The following is a 19,076-nucleotide window of genomic DNA, read 5'->3' on the forward strand; positions in this document are numbered from 1 at the left end:
TGCCAATGACCAATTATAATATCTCAAACAAGTTCTATAATTTGGTCAAGACTATTCTTGTCATTCATATACATTGCTCAGAAGAAGATCAAATGTCCGGGGAGCATTTCATGAAAGGAGTTGTAGGACGTTTTATCTGACAAGTCCCATTTTATCCGACAATTAACATAGAAACACTGCTTCTTAGCCAATCAACATCAAGGAAAGTTGTCAGATCTGACAACTTGTCGGACAAAATGTTGATGAAACACTCCCCAGATTATGCATTCACTAAGTTTATTTTGGATGAATGAAAGTAACTGAAATAAACTTAATTGAAATACATAAATCCAGATTACCACCAGGGATGTCTACTGGGAACACTCAGTAACCTTACCTTTTGGCGTACATAAAGGCGAAGTACTGCATTCATAGAGCATGCCACGTGGAACTGACTAGCAGTGCTCCGTAGGAAGCGATAGATGTCAACCAACTCCTCTGTCTTGTATTTATTTCTATTGGAAAGAGATATTTGCATTATATTCCATGCTCTAATAATTTTGCCATCTAATTGGTTGAGATAATAGATTTACCTTGAGTGTTCTGCATTTGTTAACAGCTATTATCCATGAGTCACCACAAATTTTATCATTATTTAGAGCATGCTCAATATAAAATTGTGCTGCACTGTGTATCATATTCAGTAGTAGTGCATTGCATTATGAATTAAATAAACTTAGATAAAAGTTTATTGCACTGTGTAATATCTAACACATACAACATAAGAATAATAAAGCTCACATTAACAAGGTGAATAAAGCCAACACTTGCGGACCAAAAGTAAACAGAGTGCACAAACGAGGTAGAGATATTCATATAAGAGGAAATTTCAAGAAACTTTTTATATTTTAGGATTTAATCAGAATATTTGGGGTCTCAAATTTTTAATAAATATTCATTCATAAGTAACAATAATAACTGATACAGTAGCGTAGGGGGGAGTTTTGAATTCTAAGGGGGGTTTGGGTATCAACAAAATTTAAGGGGGGGTTTGAACCCCTGTAACCACTACACTACTGAACTGATATGAATTGTAATGCACCCACTCTCCAGAGTGCTCATGGTGCGAATGTCTATATTACATTCCCAAGTCCAACATTTCTTCCTATTACCATTTTGTAATATTCAAAATGAACTCATCGCCATTGAACTCACCTATCCATGAGAACAATAAAGAGTAGGATATTGATGATAGTACAGGCGTCTCCTTTTAGAATATTCAACTTTGCTAGATCCCTCTCCCAAGCATTCCTTGTGAACAAATTAAAAAAGAAATAAAGAAATCATTGTGCATGATAAATATAGTGTAAGTACAGAGTATACTGATTATTGAGAAATATGATATTAATGATGCATGAGAGCTCAAAATGATACACTATTAAAAGCGAATAATGATTTCATACTTCAAGAAAACATAATTAAGATTTGTCATTAAATGGCGAACAAATAACTGCAGGCAGAAAGAATGAAAATGTGTCCAAAATCATACTAAATACTGCCGAAATGGCATGATATCTACAAGAGATATTTGGGAAGATTCTGAGGAGTTACTTCTATAGTAGCATAGAAATCACGAGAATAAACCATGCATTCTTGATATAACTGACCTTTGATTACTTATTTAAGAACCACCCTGTAAATCAATCTCTCCTTACCTCACAGGTTCTTTGATACCCTCTGCCATGGTTGTCATGGTTGGCTGCTTCTGTGTCTGTTCCTCCTTTCTTCCTCTCCTTGTGAAAGACTGGTTCCTGGTCTCACCTTTACTACGGCCCTCTTTTGTTGATGCTGCCCTTGTGGTCGCCCGTCCTGTTGGATCGTGGTACCGTTTGAACCCAGCAACATAGGCCTCGGCATCTGCTTTCCGCAGGAAGATTGATGAGAAGAGCGTCTCGTAAGGGTGTTCTGCAAAACTGCTGAATCTGCATTGATTTTTAAGAAATAAAATGTCAAATTTCTTAATCGAAGAATAATAATTCTGATAAAAAAAGGATAGGCATTATGGTATGCACATTCCCAAGAATTTGCAATTTAGTGATGTTGGTAACTTATTCTCGATCAAATATTATCTGAAATCATGATGCCATGGATTGGCCTAATAACATTAAAAACAACTCTGTTGAGGGGGGAGGAGTTCCTGAAACAGTATAAAGATAAAGCAGTCTGTGATGTATGTATTCAAAGTTTAAGCTCAGCAATGCAAAAAGATTTCAGCAAAGCAAAGATGATAAAGAGCTATGTTAACTGCATTCTGGTTGGTGTAAAATAAAGTGCTTAAATACTTACACTGCACAAGCATGTTGTCTAGATGGAAAATCAGTGCAATGCTGACCTACTTAGATCTACAGATTGTTTCAGGAAAGTTGTCTGCATTTACTGAATTGTTAGCTCTGACAATGTCAGTTAAATCCTTGGTTTTGCTTGGCTGAGAAGCACCGGTCTCTTGACTATTATTCTGTCAATAGTCAGAGTGTTAAAATATATAAGAGCTGACAACTTTCATGAAATACCCCCCAGCCAAGGTCTGTCTCAGATTTTAACCCAGTTTTCATGGTAACATCTTTGTGGTCCACTTCAAAAGAGCCTAACTACTTGGCCTCCTCCCAATACATCACTCTTTTATAGACCAGGGGATATGTCTTACTGTTCAACTCCTGTATCCCTGTCAGTCTCAATAAAGTGAAAGATGTATTTCTTAGAGCCCCTTTTGTACTCTCTTCCTTCTTCAGTCAATGAAAAGATAACCTATATAGAGACATGATCAAGAAAAAGAGGACTCTGACTGATTAGCATATATACTTCAATACAAATACCCATTTATTTAAATTATATAACAACACTTTTCCATTCCATTTTCTTTTTAAAGAAAATTTTCTTAAAACTTTGAAGTGCCAATATATACATAACCTGAAAAAAAGAAGACTGATCATCATGAATAATCCACCAGACAAATATATAGAGTGATGAAAATTTATCAATAATTAGAAGAAAAATCTTGTGTTTGAAACACATACTAGTTATAATAGTGCTACTATATCACTTACATCAGAAACTTACTTAGAAACCTGCAGAATGCTTTGAAGGACTAACAACCATGTTTAACTTACACATGTATATATTAGCACCTGCACTACACAAACAAGAGCTTAATTTATCATGAAATAACAGTATGTGTAAGTTCCACACATACACACACAACCAGTGGGTTTATTTTCATTACCTTGAAGCAGCACTCACTCTGGAAGAAGAGTTAGAACCACTCCTTCAATGATCGAGAGACTAAAAACCATTCCTTGAATATGTGATGGCCTAGGAACGATTCCCTGAATGCTTAATGAACAGGGAAATATTCCTTTGAATGGTGAAGTGCTTGATGGCCAAAGAACTATTCCTTAAGTTTTCAATGGACAAGGATTCATTCCTACAACATTTGATTGACTACTCATTTGAATGGTAGACTATGAGCCATTCCTTGAATTGCTTGACGGACAAAGAACTAAGTTTTCAATGGACAAGGATTCACTCCTACAACATTTGATTGACTGGGAACCATTCTTAAATTGCTAGATGGACTAGAAACCATTCCTTGTATGCTTGATAGACTAGGAACCATCCGTTAAATGCTTGATGAACTGATTGACAAACCACGAACCATTCCTTGAACATGTAATGGACTAGGATTATTCCTTGAATGCTTAGACTGTGAACCGTTCTTTGAAATCTTGATAAGACTAGGAACCATTTCTTATATGCATGATGCAAGTAGAAAACATCCCTTCAATGCTTGACGGACCAGGGGCCCGTTTCATAAAGCTATTCGTAAGTTACGAATGACTTTACGCACGACTGGTCACCATTTCTTGTGCTACATGATATCTCTATGTAACTGATTTAGTGCCTAAGAACAGGTTCCAGTCGTGCGTAAAGTTGTGCGTATCTTTACCAACAGCTTTATGAAACACCACCCAGGAACAATTCCTTGAATGCTAGAGAAGGCAGGGACTCAGTTTTAAGGGGGGTGAGAGTGATCACTTGCTACCGCTCTCCCTAATCCATTTTGGTAGAGCGATTTATCACTCGCCTCAGCAATTTTGAAGAGTAACGGTCAATTATCAAAGTGTTAGAGTCAACCTTGAAAACCTCATTCTCTGTCAAGGTTTTGTAAATAACACACAATTATATTGTAAGCAATGCACACTTGCAAGAATGACATTAAAAAGCTCAATAAGATAAATACTGCATAGATCTACATGTATATCTGATTGTTTGTCTCCTTTGGTTGTGGGTTGTAACTTAGTGTACGTTCCTCCATCCATTTTGAAATCGGACAAGAGAGCTCCCCCTGTATGTCAAAGAAGAGCTTTTTGTGGTGCTCCCCTAAAAAGTTTTAGGAGAGCTTTTTATTGCTCCCCATGAGGTTGATCTTACCTTCATGATTGGAGGATTGCGCTTCTTGACGGCTTCTTCCACAGCAGCAAAGAATGCATCTTTCTCCAATTCAACTCTCTTCTTATCCCAAAGTGTTGGTTTGCCACCAGTAGCTGTCACAATACCTTTACAAGATGGATTTGAAAACATAAAACCATTAATTCTTTATAAACAAAGCTATTTTGCATATGAAGTGTTACTCAATATCTGAAAATATGTGGATTAACATGCTCATTAAAATACTATATTTTCAAAAAGATTGCTAGTCGCCACTCGACTACTAACTAAATCATAATAAGGTGGTTTCAAACAGCCTCGATCACAAGAATCCCCGTTAAATTACGAGAACTTTTTTAGGCTGAAAAATACCCATTAATTATTCCTGCATTCACACCGCCCTGAAACATATCCTTCGGGATAAGTTTCTGAAGTTACGAGCATGCGCAGTATGGTCTGATAAGCAGCAAGGCGCGAAATTCAAAATCACTAGCCCAGCAGCAACCCATGCACGGCGCCGCACCCAACGACACGCTGGGCTAAAAGTTCCCGTAATTTGCTTTCAGACCGCCAAAATACCCACGACCTTGGAAAAATCCCCGCGAAAGTTCTCGTAATTTCGCCAAGTACCTACTATTTATCGGGTATTTTCTTTCGGGGATATTACGCGTAGTTTGCTTTCACACCGCCAAAATACCTGGTATTTTCTGATCGGGGTAAATTTCCCGATCAGAGAATACCTGGAACTGGCGAACTTCGAGGCGGTCTGAAACCACCTATAGACTATAAGCACTACTAAGTGCCACATCATCTTGAAGACAGTCTGCTGACATTTTCTCCACAAAACCTGTTTTTTAAAACAAAATATGAATAAGCAAGATTTAATAGATAGCTACATGATATTCTTTGCTTTTAAGAATGTGAATCCAAAGACGACTCATTTTGTTGAACACATCTCGTTACGTTTACATGCCACATCTGTGTCAAATTTAGAGCACTTGGTTTGATATGCAAAGAATTTAACAAGAAGTTTCGAAATTCTTTTTCACGACAAGAACTACTGCCATCTAAATTGATGCCTAAACCAAATGCAGCAGAGAATTAAGACAGAAGGAAGTGCTACTTCACCCCATTTTGGGGTACCGGTATGGGCACCATTAGCATAAATAAGGCATTGGACATGCATTATCTATTCAAATAATCAAGTACAGCTCCTATTAACAGTTGGAAATTTGTTCAAAATTTTTAATGATGAAAGGATCTTACCAAGAAAGCAGTGTGGAAATTTGCTAGAGGTCATTCTCTTGACATCATCCCTCAAGGTCTTGGTGAATACCTTCAAGGCCTGAAAGGATCAATTTATCAATTCAATTAAACTAGTCACTATTAAAACTTATAACAATCAGAATGTTCATTTCAAATTTGGTTTAGTACCATGAAATTTGGATGTACTAGATGGGCCAAAGTTCATGCTCCCCCTTAGAAATTATATATTGTCTTTCCATTTGATTAAATGCTCCAAGGCACTTAGGAAACAGCAAAACAATAGGTAAAGGTAAATACAAGAACAAGCACATTACATTATAGGAAAAATTGTCCATCTTCAAACCAGGCCCTGCTGGTGAACAAATGCAATTTTAGGTTGCCCTTAAAGGATGTGGCAGAGTTTGTGAGTTTTCCAGCTCCTGTGGTAAGGAATTCAACAGGGCTGGACCGGCGTGAGCAAAGGCTCGATTGTCCCAAGATTTTTTTGGATAGTGGAATATGTAAAAGACCTGATATACAATAAAGATTACATTTCTATTATACATGTACAATAATAATTCAATATTAGATCATCAGTGACATGTCCCAGTTCCCTGAATTTACACTCATCATTTGTAAGGTTTAGACAAACCATTATGTGTGTGGTGAACATAGGGGCAACAAGCATCATAAATTCTGTAAAAGCAAGTCATGTGATCTTATCAACTTTAGTATCACATGAGAAACATGATCTTACCATATCAAGCTTGGTGCCATACATCATAAACTCAAGACTGAAGTCAATGGTAGGTGGGTCAGGATAGAATGTACCACTAAAGATTGCAGGACCAGTAAGAGCTAGTAATATATCCCCCTATCAAGGAGAACAATAATTATACTAATGATAATAATAATTGGATTCATAACGTGAGAGGATAAAAATTGCAACTATTATTGCACTGGCTAATCTTGATTTATATGTTGCAGACCTGAGCTAAAAGTGAAATTGACAAATGAGAAACATGGAAGCAAATTTATACAGTTACTATTGTACATTATTACCTATACAAGGCATTTTAGGAAATAAATAAGTCATATTTCGCTCGCTACTTTCAATTCGAGACCAATGAGGTAAACATTTGCCATGTTGCCCTCCCGGGCTTTGCCCATAGAAATCCTGTACAAAATAGAGGGCAATATTGGCCATATTTCTGCTAGTGCACTTGCGCAATAGGAGCCGATTTCAATTGCTAATTTCAGTATTTCAGAAATCTGACTGGAACCAGTTTATGAACCAATGCATTGTAGATAATGCGTAACGCGACCAGTGCATGCATAAACGTAACCCAAATGCAAGATTTCTACGCGTTGAGTGTATGTGCGCGCACTGCTTGATGCGCGACTGCAAGGTAACAATTACGTCACAGTTGCTTATAAAGGGTTACTTCGCTAAGGTCGTGAATAACTTGAAATCAGAAGTAGTGATAAGCAAACAGGCATATAAATTGTTCCAAATAGTAGCTTGAGTTACACATTGTACAGCCTCTTGTAATAATAATAATATTGACTGGCTCTTCTTTCGGGAAACATCAAATATGTCGCCCTTAAAAGAACCACATTGCCCTCGTCTAAAGACTCGGGCCAATATGATTCTGTTGCGGGCGACATATTTGATGTTCCCCTCAAGGCCAGTCAATATTATATATATATCTACCCACTACCCAGCTGGCTGAATGCAAGTTTATTGGAACTGAAACAAGCAACATTTGTGCCATCGCACCACATACCCTCAAAAACATATCACTGCAGAGCAACATACATAATTATGATAATAATAGGCACTTTATATAATTCATTCCTAGATGTAATATTATCAATACCCGGCTTTAGCTCGAGCTGCCGTTTCCAGTGCTCAGTGCATTCACAGAATTTAAGCTGCAGTGTAACCATTCACTTCACCTGGGTCGGGTACGGCACAATGTGGGTAAATTAATTGCTGAACGAATCATGGCAAGGCTGGAATTTGAATTTGGAACCCTCTGATTGAAAGACGAGAGTCAGAACCAGTAGATCAAGATAGGTCCCAATGATGGTGATGGTAATGATAATGTAACAACAATGACTAGCTGTGATGGTGATCATAATAATGAAATGAATATGATGCTGATGGTGGTGATGATGATTATAATGATGATGATTATGATGATGATGATAATGGTTGTGATTATGATGATGGTACAATGATGATAATGGTATGATTAAGATGATTATGGTTATAATTATGATGATGGTGACATTATGATAATGATGATGACAATGATAATGTTTATGATGATGTTGGTGATAATGATGATAATGGCCATGATTATGATGATGATGGTGATAATGATGATAGTGATTATGATTATGACGATGATAATGTTTATGATTATGATGATGGTGATAATGATGATGTATGGCTATGGTCTATTCTTTACCTTCACGCCGCTGTTCTCAACCTCAGCAATCTGAGGAGGAGGAACAGAAGCCAGCAACCAGGAGTAATCACTGATGACCTTTGGGTCCACAGCATGGACAATATCCTTTAAACCCCAGACATTGGTGTGACCTTTGACCCCCCATATCACTGGTGTACTCGTCTTCTGTAAGGGGTTGGTAAGAATGGCAGCAATTGATTCTGGCGTCTCTCTGTGCATGTGGAATCTGGAAGAAAATATAAACATGATAGCCATGGTCAGGATTAGGCATACAATAAGTTCCTTCACAGGTAGCAATTGTTTAAACTTTAAAGATATAAGAGCTTCATTTCAAAATCTTTTGATGACATTTGAGTTATTGATATAAAACCAATCTTCTGGTATACACCTCTTGTTGAACAAGTTTGAATTGTATTATTTGAGAACCTGTAAAAATGCACTTTCTAATGTCATTTTCGAAAGAAATCTGTAAAAAATATATATAGAAAAAGAAGCATTGTACCGAATAGAAAATTTGTATCTTATTGGACTCAGCTTTACTTTCCTCAAAGGTAGTAATGAACTTTCAATCTACAGACAAATCATTAGCAATGGCATTTTTGGGCATTTCATAAGGCTGTTATGCACAAACATACACACGACTCTGCATGGCTTTGCGCACGACTAGCGCGACTGGTGACCTACATGTACATGTATTCTAGGGGTGGTAACCCCAGTTTCTCACTGTTTTAACATAGTAAGACTGAATGCTCTGCAACCCTATTTATACACTCTACATCAATTCACTCATCAACAACACGAACTGCAAATGATAAAGGTAAGATTTTAGCTTCAGCTTAAAAAGGGAGTCAAAATGATTGAGAATCTAAATAGCACCAAAGAACAGTTGTGTTTACTGCCATTTGTAACTCATTTAACACCTCTATGAGACACCACAGTGCATGTTGTTTTTAATCATTCTTTCGCTTTACAATAAACCATTCAGACCATATTACATTCAATACTCATATTGATTTAGATCTCTTGGAACATGAGACAAAGAGGGACTTACGCTTCAGCAAGGTGTCTCAGCCGAAGGAGGAACGCCGGGTAAGGGTTGTACGGTAAGTTTGGGTTTGTAAGTAAACCTTGGCAGAGAGAGAGCATGTGAGCATTGACAAAGGCATCATCTAGATACTGTGTAACGATGTTCATCTCACTGGCTGCCATGTTATCTACAGGAGGGTTGTAGGTGTAGCGAGGCTTCGGAATGTCACTGGTCAACTGAAAAAAAAACAACACAAAAATGCATACTCGACAAATTAATAAAGGTTCGCTGCAGCTTGGTAAAATATTGAAGAATTGGCTTGCCACCGTAGGAAAAGTGGCTCCAAATGTCTTGGTTCTGCAATGCAGGTGAGACAAAAGATAGCCCTGTGAATTTTTCAATTTGGTAATCCATACTTTGCTTTACTTCACTGTACTACTATTTATAATAATTTACATAAGAATTTTGCAGAGGGCAATACTGACATACTGAATTTTGGCTTGAGGAGGTAATTTAAAAGAACTACATGTATGAGGGAAATAATCCTTGATCAACTCCTCTTTTCCATTCTCCTCGATACTCACTGCTGTGATGATTGAATTGGAGTCTGATCGGTCTTCATCAATAGTACTCAGCTGATCTTGATGAAGTGTGTCTCTTTGGCTGGGTCCACGAGGCTCGGCCGTTGACGCTCTGGTGCTCCTGCTTTCAGAACGACGTGGCGCTACGGTGACCATCGGCCGATAATGAGCCTATTCCAAGAAACCATAACAGAAAATTTATCTATAGCTAAAATGTACTCTAAATCTCTTTTTTGAAATTATTCTGCCTTTACAAGTTTTCTATGATATCAAAGAAAATAAAAATATGATTTAATCTTTCCACAATTACTTTAGGGGTTGTGATTGCATGGTTTACTTATAAGAACAAAAAAATTAACAATATGATCTCTAGAGAAAATATAATCAATCAATTTATCTTGATCAGTTTATCAATCCTTTATTGCTGAAGTTAAATCAACCCCCAACATAAGGAGATACAATCAATCTTACAATAAATTCTTACTGATTAGAGTAGACCCAGATTATATACATCTCACAATGCATATTACAAGATTAATTTCTTCTCCTACATGGAGGGCACAATTATTATTTCAAAGGTCATACAAACCTTTTTGTTACCCCTGAAACTTTGACCACGATGAAGACTAGACTGTCTAGACCTTGAAGCCATACTTGGTGGTCTTGTGCTCGTAGCTCCATCTCTAGGTCCCGACTGGGCCCTGGTAGGAGCACGGGAGGGGTTGCTTGACATTATGGAGTTGTGGGGTGAGTTGTTAAAGGCACTGACATTCTTCAATCGATGTTACATCATGCTACAGTACATGTATGATGATCAAAATAAAAGAAAAGCAAGATGATATAGTTGATAAAGTAATCAACTTGGTGACAAATGTCTTTAGGTATTTTTTCATGTGTAGATTGTTCGCAGATAAAAAGATATACTGTACATCCTCCACAGATATCAGACCGGGGGTGTTTTACAAAGAGTTAAAGTATGACTTAGAGTCGCACTTAAAATCCTAGTTGCGTGCGGTATAAAAGGCATGACCACATTGGTCAGATCATATGATACCAAAAGGATATGACTACTGCGTATGGATCAATAAGATCGTGCATTTTATATCGTGTATGCGTCAGCATTTAAGTGCGACTCTAAGTCATACATAAATCTTTGTGAAACACCCCCAGGTTTGAAATGCGATCACAACGTCATTTCACTTTAATAACTAAAAGAGCAAAAACAAAAACAAAGTAATGGATGATGAGAAATACATTGCTGAGACAGAAAGTCAAGACACATGGCCGTAACTTAAACACTATTCATGTGAAAAGTACGAGATGATTTTACATACGATCTCGCCTTATAATAATTTGGAACAAAGCAATATACTTAAATTATATTAAGTGACAAAATCATGAGCGTGTGAATGAATGTAGGCATAGAGGCTATATACAGTAGCTGCAATGATTTATTGGTCAATCAGAATGTACTTACCAAGTTAGATGATAGAACATCGAAAATCCTTTTTTTTTCTTAGTCTAATAATAACAACCTGGTGGTATGTATGCTTGTGTTTTTTCACCTGTCTTCACCAAACGTTCATCTAGAGAGTGGATGTAAAAGTCAGTTTATTCTTTTTGTAGGAAGGGGGCATTTTCTTAGATTGTGTTGCCGAACTTTACTGGTTTAAGTTTTTTATTTATTATTCAAAATAAACTATTATACAAAATAAACTGTTAAAAGGCTAACCTACTTTTTTATTCTTGGCTCCTGGTAATTGAAGCATGTCTCTCAGATATCCCAAACTATGTAGTTTCAAATCATAAAGTAACACATGTTCCTATTCATTATTATGTTCAATAGTTTATATACACTTTATGGGCCTTAAAGGGATGGTCTGGGCTGAAAATATTTATATCTTAATACATGGAGTAGAATTCACTGAGCAAAATGCCAAAAATTTCATCAAAATCAGATAACAAATAATAAACATTTTGTGAAAACAGTCGTCATGAATATTTATTAGGTAGGCTGATGTCACATACCCACTTTCCGTTTTCTTATGTTATTACATAAAATAATAATTTCTTCATTATATCATACTTGTTTGAATAATATGTCTCCCTTATAATGAAATAGGTTGTAGCAATAAATATCTAATGCACTAAATCAGTTGTCGATTCAATTTTTCTAGTTCTTGAAAGAAAAAATTTGAATAAACCTTATTTCATATAATAAAATACAAAAGAAAAAGTGGAGATGTGACATCATCAGCCCACTGAATGAATATTCATGAAGACTGTTTTCACAAAATATTGCTAAACTTTACAATTCAATAACTTTGTTATTTGTTATCCGATTTTGATGAAATTTTCGACATTTTGCTCAGTGAATTCTACTCTATTTATTAAGCTATAAATACTTTCAGCCCGGACCATCCCTTTAATTTTCCAGGGTTTGGCGACTGAACAGGAGCATGGGTGATCTACTTGAAATAAGAATCACTCAAACTCAGATTTTTAGGGGACATACAATATTTTTAACCTTTACTAGAGACTTTTCTTTCCTCTTTTTTTGGTGCAGGAGTCAAATAATCAGAATCTTCAGATTCAACTTCTTCAAAGCTGTCTGGCATAAATGTGTGCTACACCTTTGTCATATCCCTTGGACTGCTTGGACCTGGCCTGTCTTCAGAAGCCATGAATTGGAAGGTCATCAGTCCCTGAATCCCATTTAAAGGGCATAACTGTGCTAAATTAGAATGGTCTGGACAGCTTTGTCTACATCTGCAGGTGCGTGTGTAAAGTTGTAAATCCGGTGGATGCTAATTTCATCAACACTCTGCCCTAATTGGAATGTGTCAAAGAGGGGTCTCGGTGCTGTCATTCTCAGGAGCACAAACCATGGGTAGAAGTTTGTCATCTTGGAAGAAAATTCCTGGTATATGTAATATTTTGGATTATCTCGGCCCTTTGTGAAAATTCCTCCAAATCACCTCAGATAAATGAGCCAAAAAATTTTCTGTCATTGTACCATGAATGTGGAGAAAATGGGCCTTTGAGTGGGCCTAACTGCCCTCAATAGTGATCGATTCAAATAGCATCATGTGACCAAATATATTTCAACTACAATGTTGCGTGACGTCAGACCCACTAGCGTACCTACGGGGGGGGGGGGGGGCAGTCTGCCCCCCCTGACGAGCCACAACCCATGCAAAGGACGTATCCCTGCCCCCCCTGACGAGCTTGAAGACCTTTTTTTTTTGCTTGCCAATTTTTTTTTCTGGTACGAAATCCTTTATTTGTGATTGAAGACCTTTTTTTTTTTTTTTTTGGCTTGTCAAATTTTTTTGGCGGACGGTTTTGCCCCCCCCCCCCCCCTCCTGTGGAAAATCCTAGGTACGCTACTGGTCAGACCTCGATATATTTATCGCTATTCCAATATTCTGTCATTATTTCAGAAAACTGGAAATTTAGGTAAACTCTCGGGCGCACCGGTCAGCGAGCTGTCTCTCCCAGGAAAGTCCTGTTTAATATGCTTTGACACAGGCACTAATCCGCGTTCTGCTGAGCGCAGTGGCTTGGGGAAAAGTAGATAATTTAACGCAAGTAACCGGGCTCTGCAAGCTCAGCGCATATAATAGTGGGAATGATTAATCCTCGGTTGGACTGGCAAAGCTACTATATTTCCCTTGGGGCTTCGCCCTTCTGGAAAAATAGTCATTGCTAGACCAACCTCGGATAAATAATTCCACTATATTTTCTCAAAGCCTGATATATTTGTTTACTGTAGGCTAGTGGCCAAAAAAGGCTTTATTATAAAGCCTATTTATTTAAAGCCAGGGCAGTATAATACTGCCCTGGGAGTGTGTTTAGCTTCCCGTAGGAGCTGTGGAAACATGTCACATTGATAGACCATCAACTGCCAGCTGCCAGAAAATGTGAAGATACCTCTAAAGATACTCTAAACATAACTAAATGAACCACTCAAAATATGCAAGAACACTTGGAGCCAACTTAGCCTTGAGGACTCTGTGATTATATTCTAAAATTATATACTTTTTCATGACGGAGCCTTGAAATAAGCATAAGCGAGACTTGAATACAAGGATGGATTTCCCAAGGAAATCCATATTTAGAGGGTGAAATCGGTTTGTTTCTGTCTTGATTTTATTTATTTTATTTTATCTATGAACCTTCATTCACCTAATGCGTATGAAGGGATTAAAATATTGTTAGTATAAATATGAAAAATGAGAGTTTTTGACCAGACCGATCTCGTGTAGATCCCTCTGTCCATTCGTAAACACCGCAAATACAATAGGCTTGACCCTTGAACCGCTTTGTTATTATGTAGCTTCAATAAGCGAGTTACAAAATGCCGTTTCGAAGAACTATTTATAGATAAAAATTTTCATTTAACAAATAATCAAATATGAAACTTGATTATAAAAATTATTTATAATCAAGTTTCAAATTTTTATTAGGACCCTATTTGTTAAATAATAATTTTTATCTATAAATTGTTCTTCAAAACGGCATTTTGTAACATTGCTTATCGAAGCTACGTCATAACTTTGTTAAAGTTGAATTAAGAAGACGATTCCAAATATTGAGATATTTACATTAATAGCAACCTTACAACCCCCCAAACACTAAGAGGTGATTCGACCCCCCATTTTCTTTTTTCAAAATAGTGAATTTGAACGATTTATCCCTACCCATTTCCCCTGAGTTCGCTCCTGCAATGCCTACCGAGACGGGTGTTCTTTGAGTGTGACGTCACCGGGGGTATTCGGTCTCGGTGTAGTAAAACAAGGCAGTGCCGCTTTGTGTACTATGCACTTACGCCTTCATATGGAATAACTGCAGTTGAAGTTGTATCTGCGAGCCATAGAGCTTGCAAAGAGGAAATGATTAAAATATTTGTGGCCGTACTATTATTCCAAATATGTAAATTCCCTCAGAATGATACCATAGACCCTAAAGGAATAATTTCAAGGTGAATAATATGAAATTTGATCGAGATCTTCTCACCAGTCGATAACGTAGCAGACGTGTTATTATGACATATTTATCCGCGTGTGACGCGGCTCTTGCAAAAAAACACAGTTGGTTGCGGAATTGCTTTGTGCCGACCGGCCGCCCGCTCCGGCGCAGCTAGCTGTCGAGCTACCGTACCGCATACCTTTCTTGTTGTCTTCAACCATAGATATGTATACTAATTACTATAATATCCCTCTGTCTTCAACTCACTTGCGAATTGCGTTTGTATGTGTGACGGTGACCCCTATAGCGTAATTAAATATAGAAAACAACTCAGAAGGCCGAGAAAGAATAATACGTTTGGTTCAAGATTGTTCTGTGGAATGAGCTATGAGTGGAAATGATCCAGAGGATATAAAAGTGGAGTCAAAGACAAAAGAAAAGAAGAAAAAACGCCAGGGGATCGCTGCACGGCCATGAACTAAGTCGACGTACCAGACCATAACAGTACACTCAATGCCTGGGTGTTGTGTCTACTAGTATTATGCGTTCAGCGCGCGCTGAGCGAGAGCTGAGCTAGCCGCCGGAATTACTTTCCAGCTATTCACTTGATTGAACATCGTGATAAAATAAATGAGAAATAGTGAAAATATCATTCAATAACTCACTGTTTGCTATCTTACATCATGATTGAAGAGTTCATGATGGTTATTCATACTGTTTTTTATACAGGGAAAGTAAAGATTTGTACATATCAGTCCTATTTGTTTGATTTGAGTTGCTTTGAAAAAAAATTGTAAAATATCTTTCTCTCTCTGCATAGCATTTCTGTATGACATTCAGGCACCTCTTATACTAAATTCCCCCCGGTGACGTCACACTCCGAGTGGCTTTTCTGTACACTCGTCTCTCGGGCTCTGACAGGTGGCTAATTTCATAGACTTTCAAAGCAAAATATCGAGAAGGCAGAGGATTTTTGTGACATGCTATCTGTTTGAACAACTTATATATACTATATATTGTGTGTAGAACCTATATTTATGGAAACTCACCCCCTTCTTAATTCAACTTTAAAGTGAATAGCCTAGGGCGTAGAGTAGATCTAGACCTATGGAGCAAGTTTTTCTTTGTTCAGTCTTTCAAGAACGGTTTAGGCCCTAGATCTAGATCTATATAAAAACTAAGAAATATTTCTCTCAAATATGAGATTTTTGATTTGGCACACTTACTCAAGAATATAACTTATATTATAAGGAACATTATTAACTAAATTTTCTCAAATACCGAAAAATCATGTCCTCATGATTAATATTAATCTAAACTAGATTTTAATTCGTCATGCGGACGAATTAGGTGGTCTGTCGTAGACAGACAAATACTAGTAGATAAACATACATAATTATTTAACAAATGAGTAGATATAAGATTGAAAGATAAATATACAGTCAGATAGACATACATATTTAAACAGAAACACATAAGAAAGATAGATAAACATACATAGTAAATGAAACACATAAATATATATTAAATTGAAAGATAAATGGATCGATAGACAGATAGACAAATTCAAACAGATAGATATACGATAGATAAATAGAACATAGCTAGATAGAAAATAGATAGATAGAGAGACAGACATACAGATAGAGAGATAGAAAGAAAGATAGATAGTTAGATAAATATATCATGTAGGTAGATAGATAGATATAGATAGACAGACAGATATAGAGATAGAGAAAGAGCGAGAGACAGACAAATAGATTGATATAGAAAGATAGACATTTTCAAACAGATAGATATATATTAGAGAAATAGATAGATAGATGGATCGATACATAGATAGACATATTTAAACAGATAGATATATATATATTAGACAGAGAGAGAGAGAGATCGATAGATAGACAGATAGATAGATATACTGTAGGTCTACAATATAGACAGACAGACGTATGGATAGATAGATAGAGTGAGAGAGAGAGAGAGACATATTCAAACAGATAGATATATATTAGATAGAGAGATAGATAGATATGTCATGTCAGGTAGATAGATAGACAGACAGATAGATAGATTTTAACATAGACAGCGGATAGATAGACGGATATGATTAGATATCAAAAAAGTAATTATAATCTGTTTTATTTTGCAATATTTTAACTATTATTTATCAGAATTCTTATAATTGATCGTGCACAAGTAAAGAAAGAAAAAAAAAATGATAATCATGTTCAACCGCGGACTCGAACCCCTGCCCGCATGATTGAATGAGATGCAAGTCTGACGCCTAACCGATTGAGCTAGAATATTTCCCATAGACTTTACACGTAAGGAAAATACGAGAATCTCAAATCCAATTTTGCAAGTGAAATACGGGCATGATCCCGGCATCTGATCGAAAAATAAAGGCAACACTTCCGAAAGCTTAGAATCTCAGCTACCACATACTAAGAGCTCAGGGATAACTGACAAGAAAAAATGGAGATATGACTCACGAAATAAAGGAATGTAGAATCTAGTTTTGAGAAAAAGTCATGTCCCATAGAGATTACACGCAAAATGAGTAAAAATGACATGCCTTTATTATTTGCAATTTTTGAGGATGATTCGTTATTAAAATGAAAAATAAAGGGAATAATTCAGAAAGAGTAAGACCTAAGCTACAACATATAAAAAATTGGGCGAAATTTGATCAATATTCACGGAGTTAGAGCCAAATTTGCATAATTATAATGACGTCATAACACGCAAAATGGATATTTTGACTTCCGACGCCATTTTGATGACGTCATAATATACGTTAGGGTCAAATGAGACATGAAATCATATGTATGATTCATATTCTATCGAAATATGAAAAAAAATTGGGGGTCCTCGTTTGTTCTGAAGAGCTACAGTGAATTTTTAATAGGCATGTTTTTGCCCATATAGAGCCTATGGAAAGAGCTCGCGCGCACGTGTGCTGCAAACTTTAATGGGTGCTCATTCCATCATTAATGATCGTAAAGAGCTTATCGAGGTATCAATTTGATCAGAATTATATCAATAATAGATACTCATAGAAAAAACAGCGAATTTATGCTACGTAACGCCGTTACGCACGAAAACTTGAAATGCTTGAAATGCTTAAAAAATCTTGAAATGCTTAAAATGACCTGAAACGTACCCCAAAAAAAATTATGGGCCATTTGGAGATTTTTTTTAGCTTTGACGCGCGCGTCATGACCTTTGATGACATTGACAGACGACCTTTGACCTAAAGTTTATTTGATGTGAATATGATTGACTATCGATTATCACTCTAGGCGACACCCCAATACTTACCCGTGCTAATAAACTGGGACTCCACTCACGCGCATTTGGGCCGCCCTAGCTTAGAACTAAGCTTTGTTTTACTAAAAAATAAATCTTGTAATGATTCAATAAATGTTACTTAATAAATTAGTACTGTTAAATCGGTACTCACCGGTTCTTTTCTTGAATTTTCTGGCAATTTCCCACGCTTCTGGCTTCAATTCTGCGGCTGTTCCTGTCGCGGTAGACAGCTACATATGCAACTTTATTTATAAATAGAGCGCCCTTTACGATAGTTGTTAAGAACGCGGCCAAATTGTTAGGTTTTTTGCACTGTGTCCAAGGCGTTTTTATTTTGTTTGATTTTTTATTTTTAATAAATATTTTGTTAAATAGCGATTTTTACGTCAAATATTAAATTCATATCACAAAATATTTTTAATTGTAGAAATATATATAATATCATGCAATTATTCATTCTATATATATTTTATTATAAAATTTATAATTGTTGCGGTCTTTAAAAAAGGATAGTCGATTGATCAGGTGATGACCACACGTATCACGTGATCTGAAAATCAGCTTGATACCGCTTTGATCGCACTCGACGGTGACCGGACTGACTGCCAAAAAAAGAACGAAAAATGACTCAAATGTAAGTTTCCCTTTATTTTATTAAATTCAAATTAGGAATAGGAATATATTTAATGGGCAATCTTTTAATAAATGATAAACAAACGAGGACAAAACTCATATTTTGGGAGTAATATCATACTTGGGTGCAGGAAACAGTACGTTTAGAAGTTCTAACCTGTTTTTAACGCATTGTCGCCTATGAGGTCCATACATGTTAATGTTTGGACCTCATTGGTAGGATGGGGGATCGGGTGTCCGGACAGTTTATATTTTTTCGGCCTTCTTTTTTGTCTTTGGATTGCACTAAAAATATGAATTCGATAGTTGTAATCATCTTCTATTTTGTTCTCTATAATATTTCCTAACATTTTGTAATAACAT

General features: G+C 36.5%; 1 protein-coding gene across 1 annotated transcript in view; it reads right to left on the reverse strand.

Annotated features, from left to right (window-relative positions):
* LOC129282025 (uncharacterized) overlaps window positions 1-19,076 on the reverse strand; it is a 41,619-nt gene that overhangs the window by 21,726 nt on the left and 817 nt on the right. The window contains exons 2-12 of the mRNA XM_064114857.1: window positions 10,384-10,588; window positions 9,798-9,965; window positions 9,238-9,449; window positions 8,187-8,412; window positions 6,467-6,583; window positions 5,731-5,809; window positions 4,468-4,592; window positions 2,684-2,784; window positions 1,695-1,961; window positions 1,195-1,290; window positions 377-494 (exon numbers count right to left, since the gene is read on the reverse strand). Coding sequence (XP_063970927.1) covers window positions 377-494; window positions 1,195-1,290; window positions 1,695-1,961; window positions 2,684-2,784; window positions 4,468-4,592; window positions 5,731-5,809; window positions 6,467-6,583; window positions 8,187-8,412; window positions 9,238-9,449; window positions 9,798-9,965; window positions 10,384-10,527 — 1,653 coding nt within the window. The 5' untranslated portion in view covers window positions 10,528-10,588. The remainder of the gene's footprint in view (window positions 1-376; window positions 495-1,194; window positions 1,291-1,694; window positions 1,962-2,683; window positions 2,785-4,467; window positions 4,593-5,730; window positions 5,810-6,466; window positions 6,584-8,186; window positions 8,413-9,237; window positions 9,450-9,797; window positions 9,966-10,383; window positions 10,589-19,076) is intronic.

The sequence above is a fragment of the Lytechinus pictus genome, chromosome 2, assembly GCF_037042905.1.
Source record: "Lytechinus pictus isolate F3 Inbred chromosome 2, Lp3.0, whole genome shotgun sequence".
Taxonomy (NCBI): domain Eukaryota; kingdom Metazoa; phylum Echinodermata; class Echinoidea; order Temnopleuroida; family Toxopneustidae; genus Lytechinus; species Lytechinus pictus.